The 20,083-nt window shown below is 42.0% G+C and overlaps 1 protein-coding gene across 2 annotated transcripts in view; it reads right to left on the bottom strand.

The window, feature by feature from the left end:
* Positions 1–20,083, bottom strand: part of rab44 (RAB44, member RAS oncogene family) — a 21,012-nt gene extending 929 nt beyond the window's left edge. The window contains exons 1-7 of one of the 2 annotated variants that reach the window (XM_029693546.1): positions 19,982–20,083; positions 1,588–15,384; positions 1,117–1,237; positions 755–889; positions 521–602; positions 262–376; positions 24–128 (exon numbers count right to left, since the gene is read on the bottom strand). In XM_029693546.1, the coding sequence (XP_029549406.1) occupies positions 24–128; positions 262–376; positions 521–602; positions 755–889; positions 1,117–1,237; positions 1,588–15,366 (14,337 nt within the window). In that variant the 5' untranslated portion in view covers positions 15,367–15,384; positions 19,982–20,083. Of the gene's footprint in view, positions 1–23; positions 129–261; positions 377–520; positions 603–754; positions 890–1,116; positions 1,238–1,587; positions 15,385–19,926 lie in introns of both variants that reach the window. The other variant, XM_029693545.1, reaches the window with a different exon arrangement.

Raw genomic sequence — 20,083 nt, 5'->3', positions numbered from 1 at the left:
AAGTTACAGTAACGTCAACATACCTTTGCAAGGTTCTCCCCTTCATGAGTCTGAACCTCTCGTTCTAGTTCAGCACAATCAGTCTTGTTCCCAAGGAGTATAACGATGACATCATCTGGGGCCCCCTCCTACAAAATACAAAAGTTTATGACAGTAAAATAGATACCAGTGGAACAACTGAATCCTGCAAACAATTGTTTGTGTTGTTACATAGTTGTTCTTTGATTATAATATTACAGGCATGATTTATATGCCCCCTACCTGAATGCAATTGACCCAGTAACAGATGTCACAGAAGCTCTGAGAGGAAGTGATGTCATACATCAGCAGTAGACCCTGGGCTTTGTGGAACACTTGTCTGGTGATGCTGTGGAATCTGGGGAGTAGAGTGTATGTAATTATATACTAACAAATAAAACACACACATGAAGGAGGGTTCAAATTAGGACAAAGGAACAGATTCTGTATCGATGCATTACATATAATGAACAATTGTGATGAACTTAGGTTAGAGACCCACCTTTCCTGACCTGCAGTATCCCATAACTGTAGAGTCACTGGGCTTGCATCCACTGTCACAGACTGTATACAGGTATCAATACCTGCTCAGATGATAAGCACACAAACAAACAAACATGAAACCCGACATGAATGAGCAGCACAGTAATGTACAGTAATACCATGGTGTGTTCGTTTCTTCAAATGACATGAAAGGGCATGATGCCAAACATACAACAAGGATGATGATACTCACCAATGGTTGCATCGTGGTGCAGACAGAACTCTCCACTTTGGAAACGCCTCATGAAGGAGGTTTTGCCCACACTGCTGTTTCCAACCATCACCACGTTGTAGGGGTTTGAACTAGAGCCAGAGCTTCCAAAGGTACCTGGAGGAGGATCAAAGAGACTGGTCTATTACAGTTGATATCACTTCTCTGATCTCACTCAAACCTAACTTGACTTATTCCTTTTCGCTACAAGTGGAGAGGAAAGGGCCTCAACAGTGCATATCCAGAAGTTAATTCCAGGTGATTCCTGCCTGGTGGGCTTACTTACTCAAGACTAACCTTTCCATCCCACTTGTACCTCCTCACTGTTGCCATTCAATACTTACCCGGTGGCTTCTCCACACGCTCTGCCTTTTCTTGACCTCTTTTATTCCCAGGGCGTGGCTGTGGAGCTGGAGCCACTGGTTCAGACGCTTTTCCACTCAAAACAGTGCTTGAGGCAACCACCTTAGACAAATAGAAAACATTATCTCCCACAAAGGACAAGATATGATCATCTTTTCAAAATGAAATGTGTAATATCGTTGTGTGTTCATTATTCTATATACTGTCTGGTATAGACACTAAAACATTTAAAAGTAACAAATCAGATGTTAAACATATATTGAAAGGTTAGGGCCTAATTCAGACTTACAGTATACGAACAATTTCCGTTGTGACATCACTGCAGCTCTTTATCATAAAATGTTGAATACTCAAATATCCTCAAGTACTCAACCGCGGGATGTTTGTATACGTCAAGAATGCTATGAGTTCAATAAAATAAGTGAAGCCATTTGTAAGGAAAGCCAAAGTACCTCTATGAGTATTGTCTCCTTCTCTGTGCTCTGTATCTCCTGTTGGTCCTCCAGACTGACAGCTTCAGCCCTACGCTCCTCTTGAAATCTTTCCAAATCAGCATTGACTTCTGGATTTCCAATGGTTTCCGCTCTGACCTCTGCCTCTGTTATATTTTCTCCTGTCTCCTGCTTCTCTTCCTCTGCATGGAGTCCTCCTTGTGTCCGATGAGTAGAGCCCATCTTTCTTCTCTTCCCTGTAGCTTTGGATTCACCAACATCCTCGTGAGATTGGGAACTCAGAGACAGAGATGATTTTGAAGGAAGACTGGGGCTATTACTTGGTGTTAACAGACATTGTTCCATGTCTGCTGTTTGGGTAAGTTGAATAGCAGAGATATGAGGGTCTATACAAACCATGTAACCTGACTCTTGGGCCTCTACTGTAAGAGCTGCTGTGTCAGAGGGAGTTTGGTTGCTCTCGCTCTCGGCGACTATTTTCACTTCTACTTCTATCTCCTCCGCCTCTCTAACTTTTTCTGTATGTTCTACAAGCTCAGACTTTTCGATGCCAGATTCTCCTTCTAATACTATGTTGACCTCTCCCTCCATTACTACGATCTCTGGGTCTGCCATCGCCTGCTCCTCTGTCACTTTTTCTAGAAGTTCCTCAAGCTCTACAAGCTCAGACTTTTCGATGCCAGATTCTCCTTCTAATACTATGTTGACCTCTCCCTCCACTACTACGATCTCTGGGTCTGCCATCGCCTGCTCCTCTGTCACTTTTTCTAGAAGTTCCTCAAGCTCTACAAGCTCACTCTTTTCTATGCTAGAATCCATTTCTGCTGTTATAATGACATCTCCCACCTCTCCTATAACATCTGTGCCTTCTCCTTTCTCCTCCTCCTGTCCCTCCTCTCTTCTCTCCTCTCCTTTTCTACCTCGACGAGTCTTGCTGCGAGTGGAACCGATCTTCCTTTTCCTCCCTGGAGTGTAGGATTCTACCTCTGCTGTTTCCTCTGGACCAAGAGAACTCTGCAGTGAGGGTGGATCTGGAGGGGAGTCAGTGTTTCCTCTTGATTCATCAAGTGTTTCCTCCAATGATGTTTCTTTGTGTTGCAAACCAGTGATGGCAGGATTTGAGTTCAGTGTGTCATCGGTCAGGTAGGAGTCATATGACTCTATAGTAGGAACATCAGGGTAAGGGTTGTGAAGAGTTTGACTAATCTGAGTCAACTCTGCTTCACGTGGAAGCAAGAGTTTTGTTGCCATTGATTCCTTTATAATTGATTGGCTCTCACTTTCTATAATGTCAGCCTCTATGTTTCTTCCCTCTTGATTTGAAGTACTAAATGAACAGCTGAGGTCAGTCAGGACACTCTCCTCATTTCTCTCTTCTCCTTCATTCTTCTCATTACCAGCTCCATCCTTAGATTCCATCAACATTTCAAACTCCATGCAAGAACCTTCCACTGCATCCATGTTTTCTCTCTTGTCTTCTATCTCCTCTGTGCTTTCTATTTCCCCTTCTTGTTTCTCCTCTGTGCCCTCCTCTTCTCTTTGTACACCTCTAGGATGCCTACGAGTCGACCCCATCTTTCTCCTCCTGCTTGGAGAAGGACTCTGATTGGAGTCTGTGTTTGCTGCATTATCACCTTGGTCCTGAACACTCTGCAGTAAGAGTGAATTGGGAAAAGAGTTATGGCTATCATCCGAGTATGGAGTTTGGTTGAGTTGACTAGCAGAGATATTGGGATCAGTGCTCAAAGCCTCATCTGTTTGGCAGGGCTCTGTTGTGAGAGTTTTATCATCATACGTCATTTGGCTACTGACACTCACTTCATTTCCAAGCGGCACATGATCACTCATTTCTTCCTCGCTGAGTAAAATGACCTCTGATGTGTCCAGTCCCCCTGTTGTATTGGGGTCAGTGTTTGCATCCTCCTCATTCCCCTGAATACTCTGCGGTAATAATGGGTTGAGAAAGGGGTTAGTGATTTCCATACATGGAGTTAGGATGAGTGGACTAGGAGAGATTTTGGGATCAGTGCTGAAAGTGTCATCTGACTCTAGTGTAAGAGCACAATCATATGCTATTTGGCTGCTCTTGCTCACTTCAGAATGATTCACAAGCAGTGTGAAATCACTAACTTCTTCCTCCCTGAGTAAAGTGTCTCCTGATTGGTCCAGTCCAACGCTGAAGGGTTCTATTGGGTCAACTATGTGGGCCATGCTTGCTTCATTGTTGCTCTCAGTTTCTGTATTGACAGAGTCTACAGTGAATCTGTTGCCTTTCTCTTGGTTATATAATTGATCTGCAATACCAACTGAATCGATGTATTGATCAAAAGGGGTGGGTTCAATCAGACTTTCTTCTTCCATTCCTTTCTTCTCCTCATCTGCTCCATGCTCTGGTTCCAATAACACCAGAGACTCTTCTGATGTTTCAACACCAGATCCTTCCACTGTTCCCATGTCCCACTCTAACCTCCTTCCTGTCTCTTCTATGTTTTCGGTGTCTTTCTCTGTTTGGAAATTCTCCTTTTCCATCTGCTCTCCTTCTTTCTCGTCGACACTGGTGCTATCTTTAGGCTCCATAGATATTTCAAACTCAGCCTCTTTGATGCCAAACATTTCTTCTTTTCCCAATATGACCTCTTCTCCCTCATTTTCAAGATAACGATATCTATGCATCTTACTCTCTCCGTGTTCTTCCTCCTCATGTCTACCTCTAGGATTCCTGCGAGTGGAACCCATCTTTCTTCTCCTGGATTCTGATTGAGCACTTTTGTCATGACCCAAAGAGCTGTCTGAAGGGGTTGATTGTAAAAAGCAGGTAATATCCTCACTTTGTTCAGGTTGATAGCTTTCTACATGGTCTGGTTGTCTAAAATGAGTTATATTTGCCAGTACTATATTTTCCTCAACTATCAGATCAACAAAGTTCTCATCTTCATCTCTTTGGTGCAATGTTTCCTGACTGCCTGGACCAGTAGAGTTAATGTCATCTTGCAATTCTGACTCATTTACAACAGGTTCAAGTTTCTCTTCACCTTCTCCACTTTGGAGGATTATTGTGTTATTGAATGACTCAAACTCTTCTGTGTTGGTTAAAGTGTCTGACTCAAGGGATTGATCTAATGAATGCCTAGAGCTGAGAAATGTGGAGGACTCCACCTCGGCATGCTCACTTTCCTGCCTCCTCTCTTCCTCTTTCTTCAACTCCTCTGTTATGGGTTCAGCAGCGACTCCATGAACAACTTGCAAAGCAAGGTCTAGGGGCAGATGCAAGAGTGATTTGGTTCCAAGAGTATCTTGAAGCAATTCACTGCTATAACTAACCACAGCTTCACTACTAGGTTCAATATCCTCACCAACTTCCTCTTTACATCTGTCATCCGGTTGGTTGAGTGTGTTAGAAGCAAACAAAAGAAACTCACTTTGACTGCTGCACTCAGTGTCCTCCGTTTCACTTTCTTTTGGACCCAGGAGCTCTTCTGTGTTGCTGTAGGACCAGGATTCCACAACTGCAATGGATTCCTGAAGTTGTAGGGATTTTTCTGCGTCTCCAGTTTTGGAGTCTTGGTTCTCCCCAAAGTCTGTCTCTGCTTGTTTACCTTTATTCCGACGAGTAGAACCCCTTTTCCTTCTCTTCTTTGCAGTGTCAGGTGATTCAAGCAGATATGGGTTTTCAGTTTGAGACAGATTTAATTCTGTGAGGTCATTCAATGAGGGATTATTGTCTTCCATGTATTGTGATGTTATATATGGCTCTATACAAACCATGTCACCTGACTCTTGGGCCTCTACTGTAAGAGCTGCTGTGTCAGAGGGAGTTTGGTTGCTCTCGCTCTCGGCGACTATTTTCACTTCTACTTCTATCTCCTCCGCCTCTCTAACTTTTTCTGTATGTTCTACAAGCTCAGACTTTTCGATGCCAGATTCTCCTTCTAATACTATGTTGACCTCTCCCTCCACTACTACGATCTCTGGGTCTGCCATCGCCTGCTCCTCTGTCACTTTTTCTAGAAGTTCCTCAAGCTCTACAAGCTCACTCTTTTCTATGCTAGAATCCATTTCTGCTGTTATAATGACATCTCCCACCTCTCCTATAACATCTGTGCCTTCTCCTTTCTCCTCCTCCTGTCCCTCCTCTCTTCTCTCCTCTCCTTTTCTACCTCGACGAGTCTTGCTGCGAGTGGAACCGATCTTCCTTTTCCTCCCTGGAGTGTAGGATTCTACCTCTGCTGTTTCCTCTGGACCAAGAGAACTCTGCAGTGAGGGTGGATCTGGAGGGGAGTCAGTGTTTCCTCTTGATTCATCAAGTGTTTCCTCCAATGATGTTTCTTTGTGTTGCAAACCAGTGATGGCAGGATTTGAGTTCAGTGTGTCATCGGTCAGGTAGGAGTCATATGACTCTATAGTAGGAACATCAGGGTAAGGGTTGTGAAGAGTTTGACTAATCTGAGTCAACTCTGCTTCACGTGGAAGCAAGAGTTTTGTTGCCATTGATTCCTTTATAATTGATTGGCTCTCACTTTCTACAATGTCAGCCTCTATGTTTCTTCCCTCTTGATTTGAAGTACTAAATGAACAGCTGAGGTCAGTCAGGACACTCTCCTCATTTCTCTCTTCTCCTTCATTCTTCTCATTACCAGCTCCATCCTTAGATTCCATCAACATTTCAAACTCCATGCAAGAACCTTCCACTGCATCCATGTTTTCTCTCTTGTCTTCTATCTCCTCTGTGCTTTCTATTTCCCCTTCTTGTTTCTCCTCTGTGCCCTCCTCTTCTCTTTGTACACCTCTAGGATGCCTACGAGTCGACCCCATCTTTCTCCTCCTGCTTGGAGAAGGACTCTGATTGGAGTCTGTGTTTGCTGCATTATCACCTTGGTCCTGAACACTCTGCAGTAAGAGTGAATTGGGAAAAGAGTTATGGCTATCATCCGAGTATGGAGTTTGGTTGAGTTGACTAGCAGAGATATTGGGATCAGTGCTCAAAGCCTCATCTGTTTGGCAGGGCTCTGTTGTGAGAGTTTTATCATCATACGTCATTTGGCTACTGACACTCACTTCATTTCCAAGCGGCACATGATCACTCATTTCTTCCTCGCTGAGTAAAATGACCTCTGATGTGTCCAGTCCCCCTGTTGTATTGGGGTCAGTGTTTGCATCCTCCTCATTCCCCTGAATACTCTGCGGTAATAATGGGTTGAGAAAGGGGTTAGTGATTTCCATACATGGAGTTAGGATGAGTGGACTAGGAGAGATTTTGGGATCAGTGCTGAAAGTGTCATCTGACTCTAGTGTAAGAGCACAATCATATGCTATTTGGCTGCTCTTGCTCACTTCAGAATGATTCACAAGCAGTGTGAAATCACTAACTTCTTCCTCCCTGAGTAAAGTGTCTCCTGATTGGTCCAGTCCAACGCTGAAGGGTTCTATTGGGTCAACTATGTGGGCCATGCTTGCTTCATTGTTGCTCTCAGTTTCTGTATTGACAGAGTCTACAGTGAATCTGTTGCCTTTCTCTTGGTTATATAATTGATCTGCAATACCAACTGAATCGATGTATTGATCAAAAGGGGTGGGTTCAATCAGACTTTCTTCTTCCATTCCTTTCTTCTCCTCATCTGCTCCATGCTCTGGTTCCAATAACACCAGAGACTCTTCTGATGTTTCAACACCAGATCCTTCCACTGTTCCCATGTCCCACTCTAACCTCCTTCCTGTCTCTTCTATGTTTTCTGTGTCTTTCTCTGTTTGGAAATTCTCCTTTTCCATCTGCTCTCCTTCTTTCTCGTCGACACTGGTGCTATCTTTAGGCTCCATAGATATTTCAAACTCAGCCTCTTTGATGCCAAACATTTCTTCTTTTCCCAATATGACCTCTTCTCCCTCATTTTCAAGATAACGATATCTATGCATCTTACTCTCTCCGTGTTCTTCCTCCTCATGTCTACCTCTAGGATTCCTGCGAATGGAACCCATCTTTCTTCTCCTGGATTCTGATTGAGCACTTTTGTCATGACCCAAAGAGCTGTCTGAAGGGGTTGATTGTAAAAAGCAGGTAATATCCTCACTTTGTTCAGGTTGATAGCTTTCTACATGGTCTGGTTGTCTAAAATGAGTTATATTTGCCAGTACTATATTTTCCTCAACTATCAGATCAACAAAGTTCTCATCTTCATCTCTTTGGTGCAATGTTTCCTGACTGCCTGGACCAGTAGAGTTAATGTCATCTTGCAATTCTGACTCATTTACAACAAGTTCAAGTTTCTCTTCACCTTCTCCACTTTGGAGGATTATTGTGTTATTGAATGACTCAAACTCTTCTGTGTTGGTTAAAGTGTCTGACTCAAGGGATTGATCTAATGAATGCCTAGAGCTGAGAAATGTGGAGGACTCCACCTCGGCATGCTCACTTTCCTGCCTCCTCTCTTCCTCTTTCTTCAACTCCTCTGTTATGGGTTCAGCAGCGACTCCATGAACAACTTGCAAAGCAAGGTCTAGGGGCAGATGCAAGAGTGATTTGGTTCCAAGAGTATCTTGAAGCAATTCACTGCTATAACTAACCACAGCTTCACTACTAGGTTCAATATCCTCACCAACTTCCTCTTTACATCTGTCATCCGGTTGGTTGAGTGTGTTAGAAGCAAACAAAAGAAACTCACTTTGACTGCTGCACTCAGTGTCCTCCGTTTCACTTTCTTTTGGACCCAGGAGCTCTTCTGTGTTGCTGTAGGACCAGGATTCCACAACTGCAATGGATTCCTGAAGTTGTAGGGATTTTTCTGCGTCTCCAGTTTTGGAGTCTTGGTTCTCCCCAAAGTCTGTCTCTGCTTGTTTACCTTTATTCCGACGAGTAGAACCCCTTTTCCTTCTCTTCTTTGCAGTGTCAGGTGATTCAAGCAGATATGGGTTTTCAGTTTGAGACAGATTTAATTCTGTGAGGTCATTCAATGAGGGATTATTGTCTTCCATGTATTGTGATGTTATATATGGCTCTATACAAACCATGTCACCTGACTCTTGGGCCTCTACTGTAAGAGCTGCTGTGTCAGAGGGAGTTTGGTTGCTCTCGCTCTCGGCGACTATTTTCACTTCTACTTCTATCTCCTCCGCCTCTCTAACTTTTTCTGTATGTTCTACAAGCTCAGACTTTTCGATGCCAGATTCTCCTTCTAATACTATGTTGACCTCTCCCTCCACTACTACGATCTCTGGGTCTGCCATCGCCTGCTCCTCTGTCACTTTTTCTAGAAGTTCCTCAAGCTCTACAAGCTCACTCTTTTCTATGCTAGAATCCATTTCTGCTGTTATAATGACATCTCCCACCTCTCCTATAACATCTGTGCCTTCTCCTTTCTCCTCCTCCTGTCCCTCCTCTCTTCTCTCCTCTCCTTTTCTACCTCGACGAGTCTTGCTGCGAGTGGAACCGATCTTCCTTTTCCTCCCTGGAGTGTAGGATTCTACCTCTGCTGTTTCCTCTGGACCAAGAGAACTCTGCAGTGAGGGTGGATCTGGAGGGGAGTCAGTGTTTCCTCTTGATTCATCAAGTGTTTCCTCCAATGATGTTTCTTTGTGTTGCAAACCAGTGATGGCAGGATTTGAGTTCAGTGTGTCATCGGTCAGGTAGGAGTCATATGACTCTATAGTAGGAACATCAGGGTAAGGGTTGTGAAGAGTTTGACTAATCTGAGTCAACTCTGCTTCACGTGGAAGCAAGAGTTTTGTTGCCATTGATTCCTTCATAATTGATTGGCTCTCACTTTCTACAATGTCAGCCTCTATGTTTCTTCCCTCTTGATTTGAAGTACTAAATGAACAGCTGAGGTCAGTCAGGACACTCTCCTCATTTCTCTCTTCTCCTTCATTCTTCTCATTACCAGCTCCATCCTTAGATTCCATCAACATTTCAAACTCCATGCAAGAACCTTCCACTGCATCCATGTTTTCTCTCTTGTCTTCTATCTCCTCTGTGCTTTCTATTTCCCCTTCTTGTTTCTCCTCTGTGCCCTCCTCTTCTCTTTGTACACCTCTAGGATGCCTACGAGTCGACCCCATCTTTCTCCTCCTGCTTGGAGAAGGACTCTGATTGGAGTCTGTGTTTGCTGCATTATCACCTTGGTCCTGAACACTCTGCAGTAAGAGTGAATTGGGAAAAGAGTTATGGCTATCATCCGAGTATGGAGTTTGGTTGAGTTGACTAGCAGAGATATTGGGATCAGTGCTCAAAGCCTCATCTGTTTGGCAGGGCTCTGTTGTGAGAGTTTTATCATCATACGTCATTTGGCTACTGACACTCACTTCATTTCCAAGCGGCACATGTTCACTCATTTCTTCCTCGCTGAGTAAAATGACCTCTGATGTGTCCAGTCCCCCTGTTGTATTGGGGTCAGTGTTTGCATCCTCCTCATTCCCCTGAATACTCTGCGGTAATAATGGGTTGAGAAAGGGGTTAGTGATTTCCATACATGGAGTTAGGATGAGTGGACTAGGAGAGATTTTGGGATCAGTGCTGAAAGTGTCATCTGACTCTAGTGTAAGAGCACAATCATATGCTATTTGGCTGCTCTTGCTCACTTCAGAATGATTCACAAGCAGTGTGAAATCACTTACTTCTTCCTCCCTGAGTAAAGTGTCTCCTGATTGGTCCAGTCCAACGCTGAAGGGTTCTATTGGGTCAACTATGTGGGCCATGCTTGCTTCATTGTTGCTCTCAGTTTCTGTATTGACAGAGTCTACAGTGAATCTGTTGCCTTTCTCTTGGTTATATAATTGATCTGCAATACCAACTGAATCGATGTATTGATCAAAAGGGGTGGGTTCAATCAGACTTTCTTCTTCCATTCCTTTCTTCTCCTCATCTGCTCCATGCTCTGGTTCCAATAACACCAGAGACTCTTCTGATGTTTCAACACCAGATCCTTCCACTGTTCCCATGTCCCACTCTAACCTCCTTCCTGTCTCTTCTATGTTTTCTGTGTCTTTCTCTGTTTGGAAATTCTCCTTTTCCATCTGCTCTCCTTCTTTCTCGTCGACACTGGTGCTATCTTTAGGCTCCATAGATATTTCAAACTCAGCCTCTTTGATGCCAAACATTTCTTCTTTTCCCAATATGACCTCTTCTCCCTCATTTTCAAGATAACGATATCTATGCATCTTACTCTCTCCGTGTTCTTCCTCCTCATGTCTACCTCTAGGATTCCTGCGAATGGAACCCATCTTTCTTCTCCTGGATTCTGATTGAGCACTTTTGTCATGACCCAAAGAGCTGTCTGAAGGGGTTGATTGTAAAAAGCAGGTAATATCCTCACTTTGTTCAGGTTGATAGCTTTCTACATGGTCTGGTTGTCTAAAATGAGTTATATTTGCCAGTACTATATTTTCCTCAACTATCAGATCAACAAAGTTCTCATCTTCATCTCTTTGGTGCAATGTTTCCTGACTGCCTGGACCAGTAGAGTTAATGTCATCTTGCAATTCTGACTCATTTACAACAAGTTCAAGTTTCTCTTCACCTTCTCCACTTTGGAGGATTATTGTGTTATTGAATGACTCAAACTCTTCTGTGTTGGTTAAAGTGTCTGACTCAAGGGATTGATCTAATGAATGCCTAGAGCTGAGAAATGTGGAGGACTCCACCTCGGCATGCTCACTTTCCTGCCTCCTCTCTTCCTCTTTCTTCAACTCCTCTGTTATGGGATCAGCAGCGACTCCATGAACAACTTGCAAAGCAAGGTCTAGGGGCAGATGCAAGAGTGATTTGGTTCCAAGAGTATCTTGAAGCAATTCACTGCTATAACTAACCACAGCTTCACTACTAGGTTCAATATCCTCACCAACTTCCTCTTTACATCTGTCATCCGGTTGGTTGAGTGTGTTAGAAGCAAACAAAAGAAACTCACTTTGACTGCTGCACTCAGTGTCCTCCGTTTCACTTTCTTTTGGACCCAGGAGCTCTTCTGTGTTGCTGTAGGACCAGGATTCCACAACTGCAATGGATTCCTGAAGTTGTAGGGATTTTTCTGCGTCTCCAGTTTTGGAGTCTTGGTTCTCCCCAAAGTCTGTCTCTGCTTGTTTACCTTTATTCCGACGAGTAGAACCCCTTTTCCTTCTCTTCTTTGCAGTGTCAGGTGATTCAAGCAGATATGGGTTTTCAGTTTGAGACAGATTTAATTCTGTGAGGTCATTCAATGAGGGATTATTGTCTTCCATGTATTGTGATGTTATATATGGCTCTATACAAACCATGTCACCTGACTCTTGGGCCTCTACTGTAAGAGCTGCTGTGTCAGAGGGAGTTTGGTTGCTCTCGCTCTCGGCGACTATTTTCACTTCTACTTCTATCTCCTCCGCCTCTCTAACTTTTTCTGTATGTTCTACAAGCTCAGACTTTTCGATGCCAGATTCTCCTTCTAATACTATGTTGACCTCTCCCTCCACTACTACGATCTCTGGGTCTGCCATCGCCTGCTCCTCTGTCACTTTTTCTAGAAGTTCCTCAAGCTCTACAAGCTCAGACTTTTCGATGCCAGATTCTCCTTCTAATACTATGTTGACCTCTCCCTCCATTACTACGATCTCTGGGTCTGCCATCGCCTGCTCCTCTGTCACTTTTTCTAGAAGTTCCTCAAGCTCTACAAGCTCACTCTTTTCTATGCTAGAATCCATTTCTGCTGTTATAATGACATCTCCCACCTCTCCTATAACATCTGTGCCTTCTCCTTTCTCCTCCTCCTGTCCCTCCTCTCTTCTCTCCTCTCCTTTTCTACCTCGACGAGTCTTGCTGCGAGTGGAACCGATCTTCCTTTTCCTCCCTGGAGTGTAGGATTCTACCTCTGCTGTTTCCTCTGGACCAAGAGAACTCTGCAGTGAGGGTGGATCTGGAGGGGAGTCAGTGTTTCCTCTTGATTCATCAAGTGTTTCCTCCAATGATGTTTCTTTGTGTTGCAAACCAGTGATGGCAGGATTTGAGTTCAGTGTGTCATCGGTCAGGTAGGAGTCATATGACTCTATAGTAGGAACATCAGGGTAAGGGTTGTGAAGAGTTTGACTAATCTGAGTCAACTCTGCTTCACGTGGAAGCAAGAGTTTTGTTGCCATTGATTCCTTTATAATTGATTGGCTCTCACTTTCTATAATGTCAGCCTCTATGTTTCTTCCCTCTTGATTTGAAGTACTAAATGAACAGCTGAGGTCAGTCAGGACACTCTCCTCATTTCTCTCTTCTCCTTCATTCTTCTCATTACCAGCTCCATCCTTAGATTCCATCAACATTTCAAACTCCATGCAAGAACCTTCCACTGCATCCATGTTTTCTCTCTTGTCTTCTATCTCCTCTGTGCTTTCTATTTCCCCTTCTTGTTTCTCCTCTGTGCCCTCCTCTTCTCTTTGTACACCTCTAGGATGCCTACGAGTCGACCCCATCTTTCTCCTCCTGCTTGGAGAAGGACTCTGATTGGAGTCTGTGTTTGCTGCATTATCACCTTGGTCCTGAACACTCTGCAGTAAGAGTGAATTGGGAAAAGAGTTATGGCTATCATCCGAGTATGGAGTTTGGTTGAGTTGACTAGCAGAGATATTGGGATCAGTGCTCAAAGCCTCATCTGTTTGGCAGGGCTCTGTTGTGAGAGTTTTATCATCATACGTCATTTGGCTACTGACACTCACTTCATTTCCAAGCGGCACATGATCACTCATTTCTTCCTCGCTGAGTAAAATGACCTCTGATGTGTCCAGTCCCCCTGTTGTATTGGGGTCAGTGTTTGCATCCTCCTCATTCCCCTGAATACTCTGCGGTAATAATGGGTTGAGAAAGGGGTTAGTGATTTCCATACATGGAGTTTGGATGAGTTGACTAGGAGAGATTTTGGGATCAGTGCTGAAAGTGTCATCTGACTCTAGTGTAAGAGCACAATCATATGCTATTTGGCTGCTCTTGCTCACTTCAGAATGATTCACAAGCAGTGTGAAATCACTAACTTCTTCCTCCCTGAGTAAAGTGTCTCCTGATTGGTCCAGTCCAACGCTGAAGGGTTCTATTGGGTCAACTATGTGGGCCATGCTTGCTTCATTGTTGCTCTCAGTTTCTGTATTGACAGAGTCTACAGTGAATCTGTTGCCTTTCTCTTGGTTATATAATTGATCTGCAATACCAACTGAATCGATGTATTGATCAAAAGGGGTGGGTTCAATCAGACTTTCTTCTTCCATTCCTTTCTTCTCCTCATCTGCTCCATGCTCTGGTTCCAATAACACCAGAGACTCTTCTGATGTTTCAACACCAGATCCTTCCACTGTTCCCATGTCCCACTCTAACCTCCTTCCTGTCTCTTCTATGTTTTCGGTGTCTTTCTCTGTTTGGAAATTCTCCTTTTCCATCTGCTCTCCTTCTTTCTCGTCGACACTGGTGCTATCTTTAGGCTCCATAGATATTTCAAACTCAGCCTCTTTGATGCCAAATATTTCTTCTTTTCCCAATATGACCTCTTCTCCCTCATTTTGAAGATAACGATATCTATGCATCTTACTCTCTCCGTGTTCTTCCTCCTCATGTCTACCTCTAGGATTCCTGCGAGTGGAACCCATCTTTCTTCTCCTGGATTCTGATTGAGCACTTTTGTCATGACCCAAAGAGCTGTCTGAAGGGGTTGATTGTAAAAAGCAGGTAATATCCTCACTTCGTTCAGGTTGATAGCTTTCTACATGGTCTGGTTGTCTAAAATGAGTTATATTTGCCAGTACTATATTTTCCTCAACTATCAGATCAACAAAGTTCTCATCTTCATCTCTTTGGTGCAATGTTTCCTGACTGCCTGGACCAGTAGAGTTAATGTCATCTTGCAATTCTGACTCATTTACAACAGGTTCAAGTTTCTCTTCACCTTCTCCACTTTGGAGGATTATTGTGTTATTGAATGACTCAAACTCTTCTGTGTTGGTTAAAGTGTCTGACTCAAGGGATTGATCTAATGAATGCCTAGAGCTGAGAAATGTGAAGGACTCCACCTCGGCATGCTCACTTTCCTGCCTCCTCTCTTCCTCTTTCTTTAACTCCTCTGTTATGGGTTCAGCAGCGAATCCATGAACAACTTGCAACGCAAGGTCTAGGGGCAGATGCAAGAGTGATTTGGATCCAAGAGTATCTTGAAGCAATTCACTGCTATAACTAACCACAGCTTCACTACTAGGTTCAATATCCTCACCAACTTCCTCTTTACATCTGTCATCCGGTTGGTCGAGTGTGTTAGAAGTAATCAAAAGAAACTCCCTTTGACTTCTGCTCTCAGTGTTCATTTCACTTTCTTTTTCACCCAGGCACTCTTCTCTGTTGCTGTGGGACTCAGATTCCACAACTGCAATGGATGCCTGAATTTCTAGGGATTTTTCTGTGTCTCCAGTTTTGGTGTCTTGTATCACCCCAAAGTCTGTCTCCTCTGGTTTTCTTTTATTCTGACGAGTAGACCCCATTTTCCTTCTCTTCCCTGCAGTGTCAAGTGATTTTAGAAGATATGGGTTTACAGGTTGAGAGAGATTTGACTCTGTGACGTCATTTAATGGTGGATTATTTCCTTCTGTGTGTTGTTGTGTTATGGTTGATAAGTTATCTGATGAGACAAGGTCCGTCTGGAGTATCACTGAAACTGAATCAGCCCCAACTTCAAGTACTTTCCTTTCCTTTGACAACATTTGGGACCCATCATCATCTTTGTTAGTCTCATGTTCATCTTGATTCTGACGGGGTTGACGTGATGATCCCATTCTCACTTTTCTTGACTTCTTGCCAGACATGGTTCTTCAAAGTCCCTCCTATATCACGACACAGACAGTAGATTGTTAATCACTAAACCCCGCTGAAATTAAAAGGCTTCTGGGTATTATATGCTCCTTGCATTTTTTACACAATAAAATGTCTCACTGTGAAGGCATCACTAAAAGAATGTTGGGATCACTAGACCTTTTTAAAGATGCACTCCAGCTATTTTTAAACTTTTTCTGTTGAAAAACAATATCCCACATGTACAGTAATGTACACACATTTTAGGGTAGAAAAATGGTTTTGAGCAAAATAGTGTTTTATAGACACAAGTGCAAACTTCATGCAGTAGGCCAGGTTTCCCCAATAGGTGGCCCGTGGGTCGAATTGATTTTATTTGCACCCCAAGTTGTCTGAGCAACAAAACAAAAAAAGGAAATGAGCTCAAAGTGATTTTAATTTAGGAAATATGTTCCCAAGTATTACCACACATAAATATAAATCATATGTGATTGTATCCAAATGTAATCAATGTTTGAAATTATTCTATTTTTGTCAAATAGTATATCTGTTAGGGATTCTTGTGGTCAATTTGCAGTGCACAAATGTTTTATAACTGTTACTAGGTTTCCATCCAACATTTTTATGCAAGTGAAGTACGTCAGATAAAAAATGTCATTACAGGCCTGATGGAAACTGAATTTTTTTTCGGTAAACTTTACGTGCCTGCTGGGGCGGCAGGTAGCCTAGTGGTTAGAGTGTTGGGCCAGTAACTGAAAGGTTGCTAGATCGAATCCCCGAGCTGACAAGGTAAAGATCTGTAGTTCTGCCCCTGAACAAGGCAGTTAACCCACTGTTCCTAGGCTGTCATTGTAAATAAGAATTTGTTCTTAACTGACTTGCCTAGTTAAATAAATGTTGACAAAAAAATGTGTTATATAGTTCTGCTAATACAGAAGGACTATTAAAGGCCCAGCGCAGTGCTTTTGTGAGAGAAAAAAAGAAAGAACCCAACTTCCCTCCGCTATGTCACAGGGTGAAAGTGCAAGGTGCTTGATGCTCCTTTCCAATAAATATCCAGGGTCTTATTCTAAGGGTTTTATTCTGGTGACATGATAATCGATGCTTGGCAGCCATTAATCTCGCTCTATTGTCCATAATAATAATCTCATCATGTTGGCTATACTGTATCTGGGCTCTACCCAATCATCAGTAGAGTTGAAAATGGAATGGAAACCCATTTAACTTTTTTATTTGGTACATGGAAATTGTGCATTACGTCATTGTGCACAGCCTTGTATCTGCAACTAGTCAATTGGATGGAAACACATCCCTTATGGGAAAATATGAATATTGTTTTTATGCGGATTTTTGAATATTCGCATGAAAATCTGTCGCCAATTGGATGGAAACCTAGCCTGTAACCAGGTTTCCAGTTGTACTTGTTTGGGCCCGCTCGCTCTTGTGGTTTCTCACGCACTCTCACTCTAAAGTGGTTCTCGCGCTGGCCTGCCTGGAAGTCACTGAGTCAGTTGAATGAGAAAGCCAACTGAAAACTGAAGACGCACCATATAAACAAACTATTTTTAACCTTATCATCACGATGAGCAAGTTATAAAGCATAGGATATGAAACACTAAGTTAAGCGTAGTGTAATTATTGTGTAACGACCCTGGGTTTATAAGTGCGGATATCGACTCTGCCGTTCGTGGATGCTTTAGGGGCACAGTCGATAGCGTGCTGGACTTCGGGCTAGAAGGTCGAGGGGTCGAGGCCTGCTACCTTCCTGTTTCATTACAATATAATTGTTATTTGTATGATGTTTAATTAATTTATAAATGTCCGTTAGCGTAGAATGTTAACTATGTCAGGCTAGCTTGACAGGAGTTAAAGTTAAGGCGAAAGGACCATCGAACTTTCTTAAACAAAGTGAAACATCGTTACATGCTGTTTTTAGTGATATGTTGAGAATTACATGATGAAAATGTATCTTTGAGATATTATGGTAATTCATACCTTTTTACAAATAGTTTTTTTTTTTAGTATGTCGTCTATTTAGAATTGTATAAGAGTAGCCAAATCAGTTGAACGAGAGAGCCAACTGAAAGCTGTAAAGAAGAGAGAAGCACCACATAAAACTATTTTAAATCTTCAGGGCAATTCCAGCGTTACGGATTTGACATTAGGACACAAAACAGAATTGATTTATCAGGCATAAATGTAAATGTTAATGTGTATATTTGTAAACCCCTATAGGCCAGGGGAAATGTAGACACAATTACAAAACTAATACCACTGTGACGTAAAGGAACAACAAAACTTACAAATATTAATAGCCACTTTGAAAGTAAGGCATGGGTACACACAAAAACAAAGATGAAAATATAAAAATGGTCATATGTACTCTAGAGAGGAAAATGTACCGTTATGGATAAGTGCACAAATGTGCAAAAAATAAATTTGCAATTCTTTATTTGAAAAACTATTTCATTGCAAATTAGAGTGCTGCATACCTCAACAATTAGAGAAATATTTGCACTTTCATAACACTAAAGGAAAATGTTGTTATGGATGTGACATTCTGCGTTATCGATGTGACAGGGTCCCAAAAGATAGACAGCAAATTATGACTGCACTCCATTTCAAATGTACAATGTTTTAGTAATTTCATTCTAGACTGATGTTTTATTTTAAATATTAAATGTTATTTTCAATCACCTACTGAGTAACAGAATAAACATACAAAAACTAAATTCAAAGTGCATGTTTTATAAACTCATGCTTTGTATTAATCTCACACCCTTTAATCTGCTAGCACAGGCTCAATGAAATGGTACCGCCTCCCCCTGTTGTCCACAAAAGGACACAGGGACCTGACAACTTGAATTTAAGACCTTTATCATGCTATGTGATCACATGCAATACTCCAGTTAGCAGAACAATGCATGATTGCAGTTCATATGAGAACGAGGACACCCGAAATAGATCACACACACAGAGAAAGATTGCCCGCTAGCTTGTTTGCTAACATAAACACACTTCGGAAGCATTAATAAGGGCATGAACATTTTATCATGATCGCGTTATGCAGTGATGCTAACTAGTGAGTCATTGATCATGTTATGAAGTGTCCGTAACGGTCACATCCGATACGCTTAGAATGAGTACTGACAAAGAGAGAAAGGAAACCAATTATACATCACCTAAGACCTTGATGAAAGTTAACTTTGCACAGAAATGGGTCCACAATAACAACCTTTCCTCAAAAACGTTACGGATGTGACACTGCCTGTCCAAATCAGATTCTATCTTCACTAGATTGTAGAATTATATACTAGCACTCAATGTACAACAATTTGTTTGCTATTGTTTCATTAACCTTCCGACTTGGTCAGAAACACAGGGGGACAGATGTGAGTACCAAAATAAGTTCTGTGAGCCGTAGCCAAAAGCTATGAAATCTGGATGACTAAAAATACCTATTTTGAGACTTTGTATACTACTTTGTAGTAACAATAACATTACACTTGTCAAATATAAAGGCCAAATGTAGTCTTTACCTCAAAATACACGCATTCAAGGTAAATATGAAAGTAGTTTTTTCATGCTCAGGTTGACCTTACTATGGAACTGCACTTCAAGGTTTCAGATTGCCTTCATTCTTCTCACCATACCCTATCCAGCTCCCATGTATGTTGTGGTTTTTCACTATGAGCTAAAGAGGTTTAAGAGGGTACAATACACTACTAGACCATGTATGTTGTGGTTTTTCACTATGAGCTAGAGGTTTAATTAAGAAGGTACTAGGCCTACGCTTTGCAATTGCAGAGCTCGTAGTCAATGTTGTCCATAAATTACATTTTTGGTCACTTTACCCGAAAAAAAACTGGGGCACAGACCACCATAATACATTGTAAACAACTACCATGCTTTCATGTTTCACTACATGCTGCTAGTACAAAACAATGTTGTTGTTTTGTTTTCATTGTACTACCATGGTACATTTTTGTAAGGGAGGAAAGCCGGGCACTTGTGCCATTTCATGAGGATACCTGGATTACATGATGTCCACAAAAGCTATGGAGAATATAAAACATTTACATTAAATGCACCAACTAATAGTCAGGGGAGTTATCAATGTAAGTGATGCAAACAACGGTTTGCAACAACACAATTTTAAACACCTCTGTCTGATTCATCATTTCCTGTTTCCTGTTTCCATATGAAAACCCCCAGAGTATCACACACACAGAACATGACACTTATAAGATTTTTTTATTATGTTCAAGAAACTAATTTCTTTAGTTACTCGGCACCTCCCTCAATTCTCAATCAAATCTTGCTTTTTAAAGGTGAGGGTTTTTTATTTAATCAATAAAAGTATATGCTGGAGTTTGTTGCTGAAACCATGTCATTACAAATTCTATGTATTATAATGCAGCAGTCTTGTAGTAAAACCCCAATAAAAATATATTTAAAAAAGAAACCATGTCATTACTGTAATATCTAATATTGTGCAGATTCCAATGCAATACACAAACCCTTGACATGACATATGCCTTGCTCTAACCATATTACAACATTTATGTACTCACCTCCAGAGTCCACTTGTGACAAAATTTCATATAAAATGTTCAGGAAATCATTTACCTCCTCCCAATACACTGTATGATGTCAAGTGCTGGCTGGAATCATAGCATGTCATGTTTCATTCTTCTAAAACATTTTCCTATTTCTGCAACCGTGACCAAA

Source organism: Salmo trutta, chromosome 16 (assembly GCF_901001165.1).
Source record: "Salmo trutta chromosome 16, fSalTru1.1, whole genome shotgun sequence".
NCBI classification, from domain to species: Eukaryota; Metazoa; Chordata; class Actinopteri; order Salmoniformes; family Salmonidae; genus Salmo; species Salmo trutta.
The sequence above is the reverse complement of the archived record's forward strand: the minus strand, read 5'-3'. Positions and strand labels throughout refer to the sequence as shown.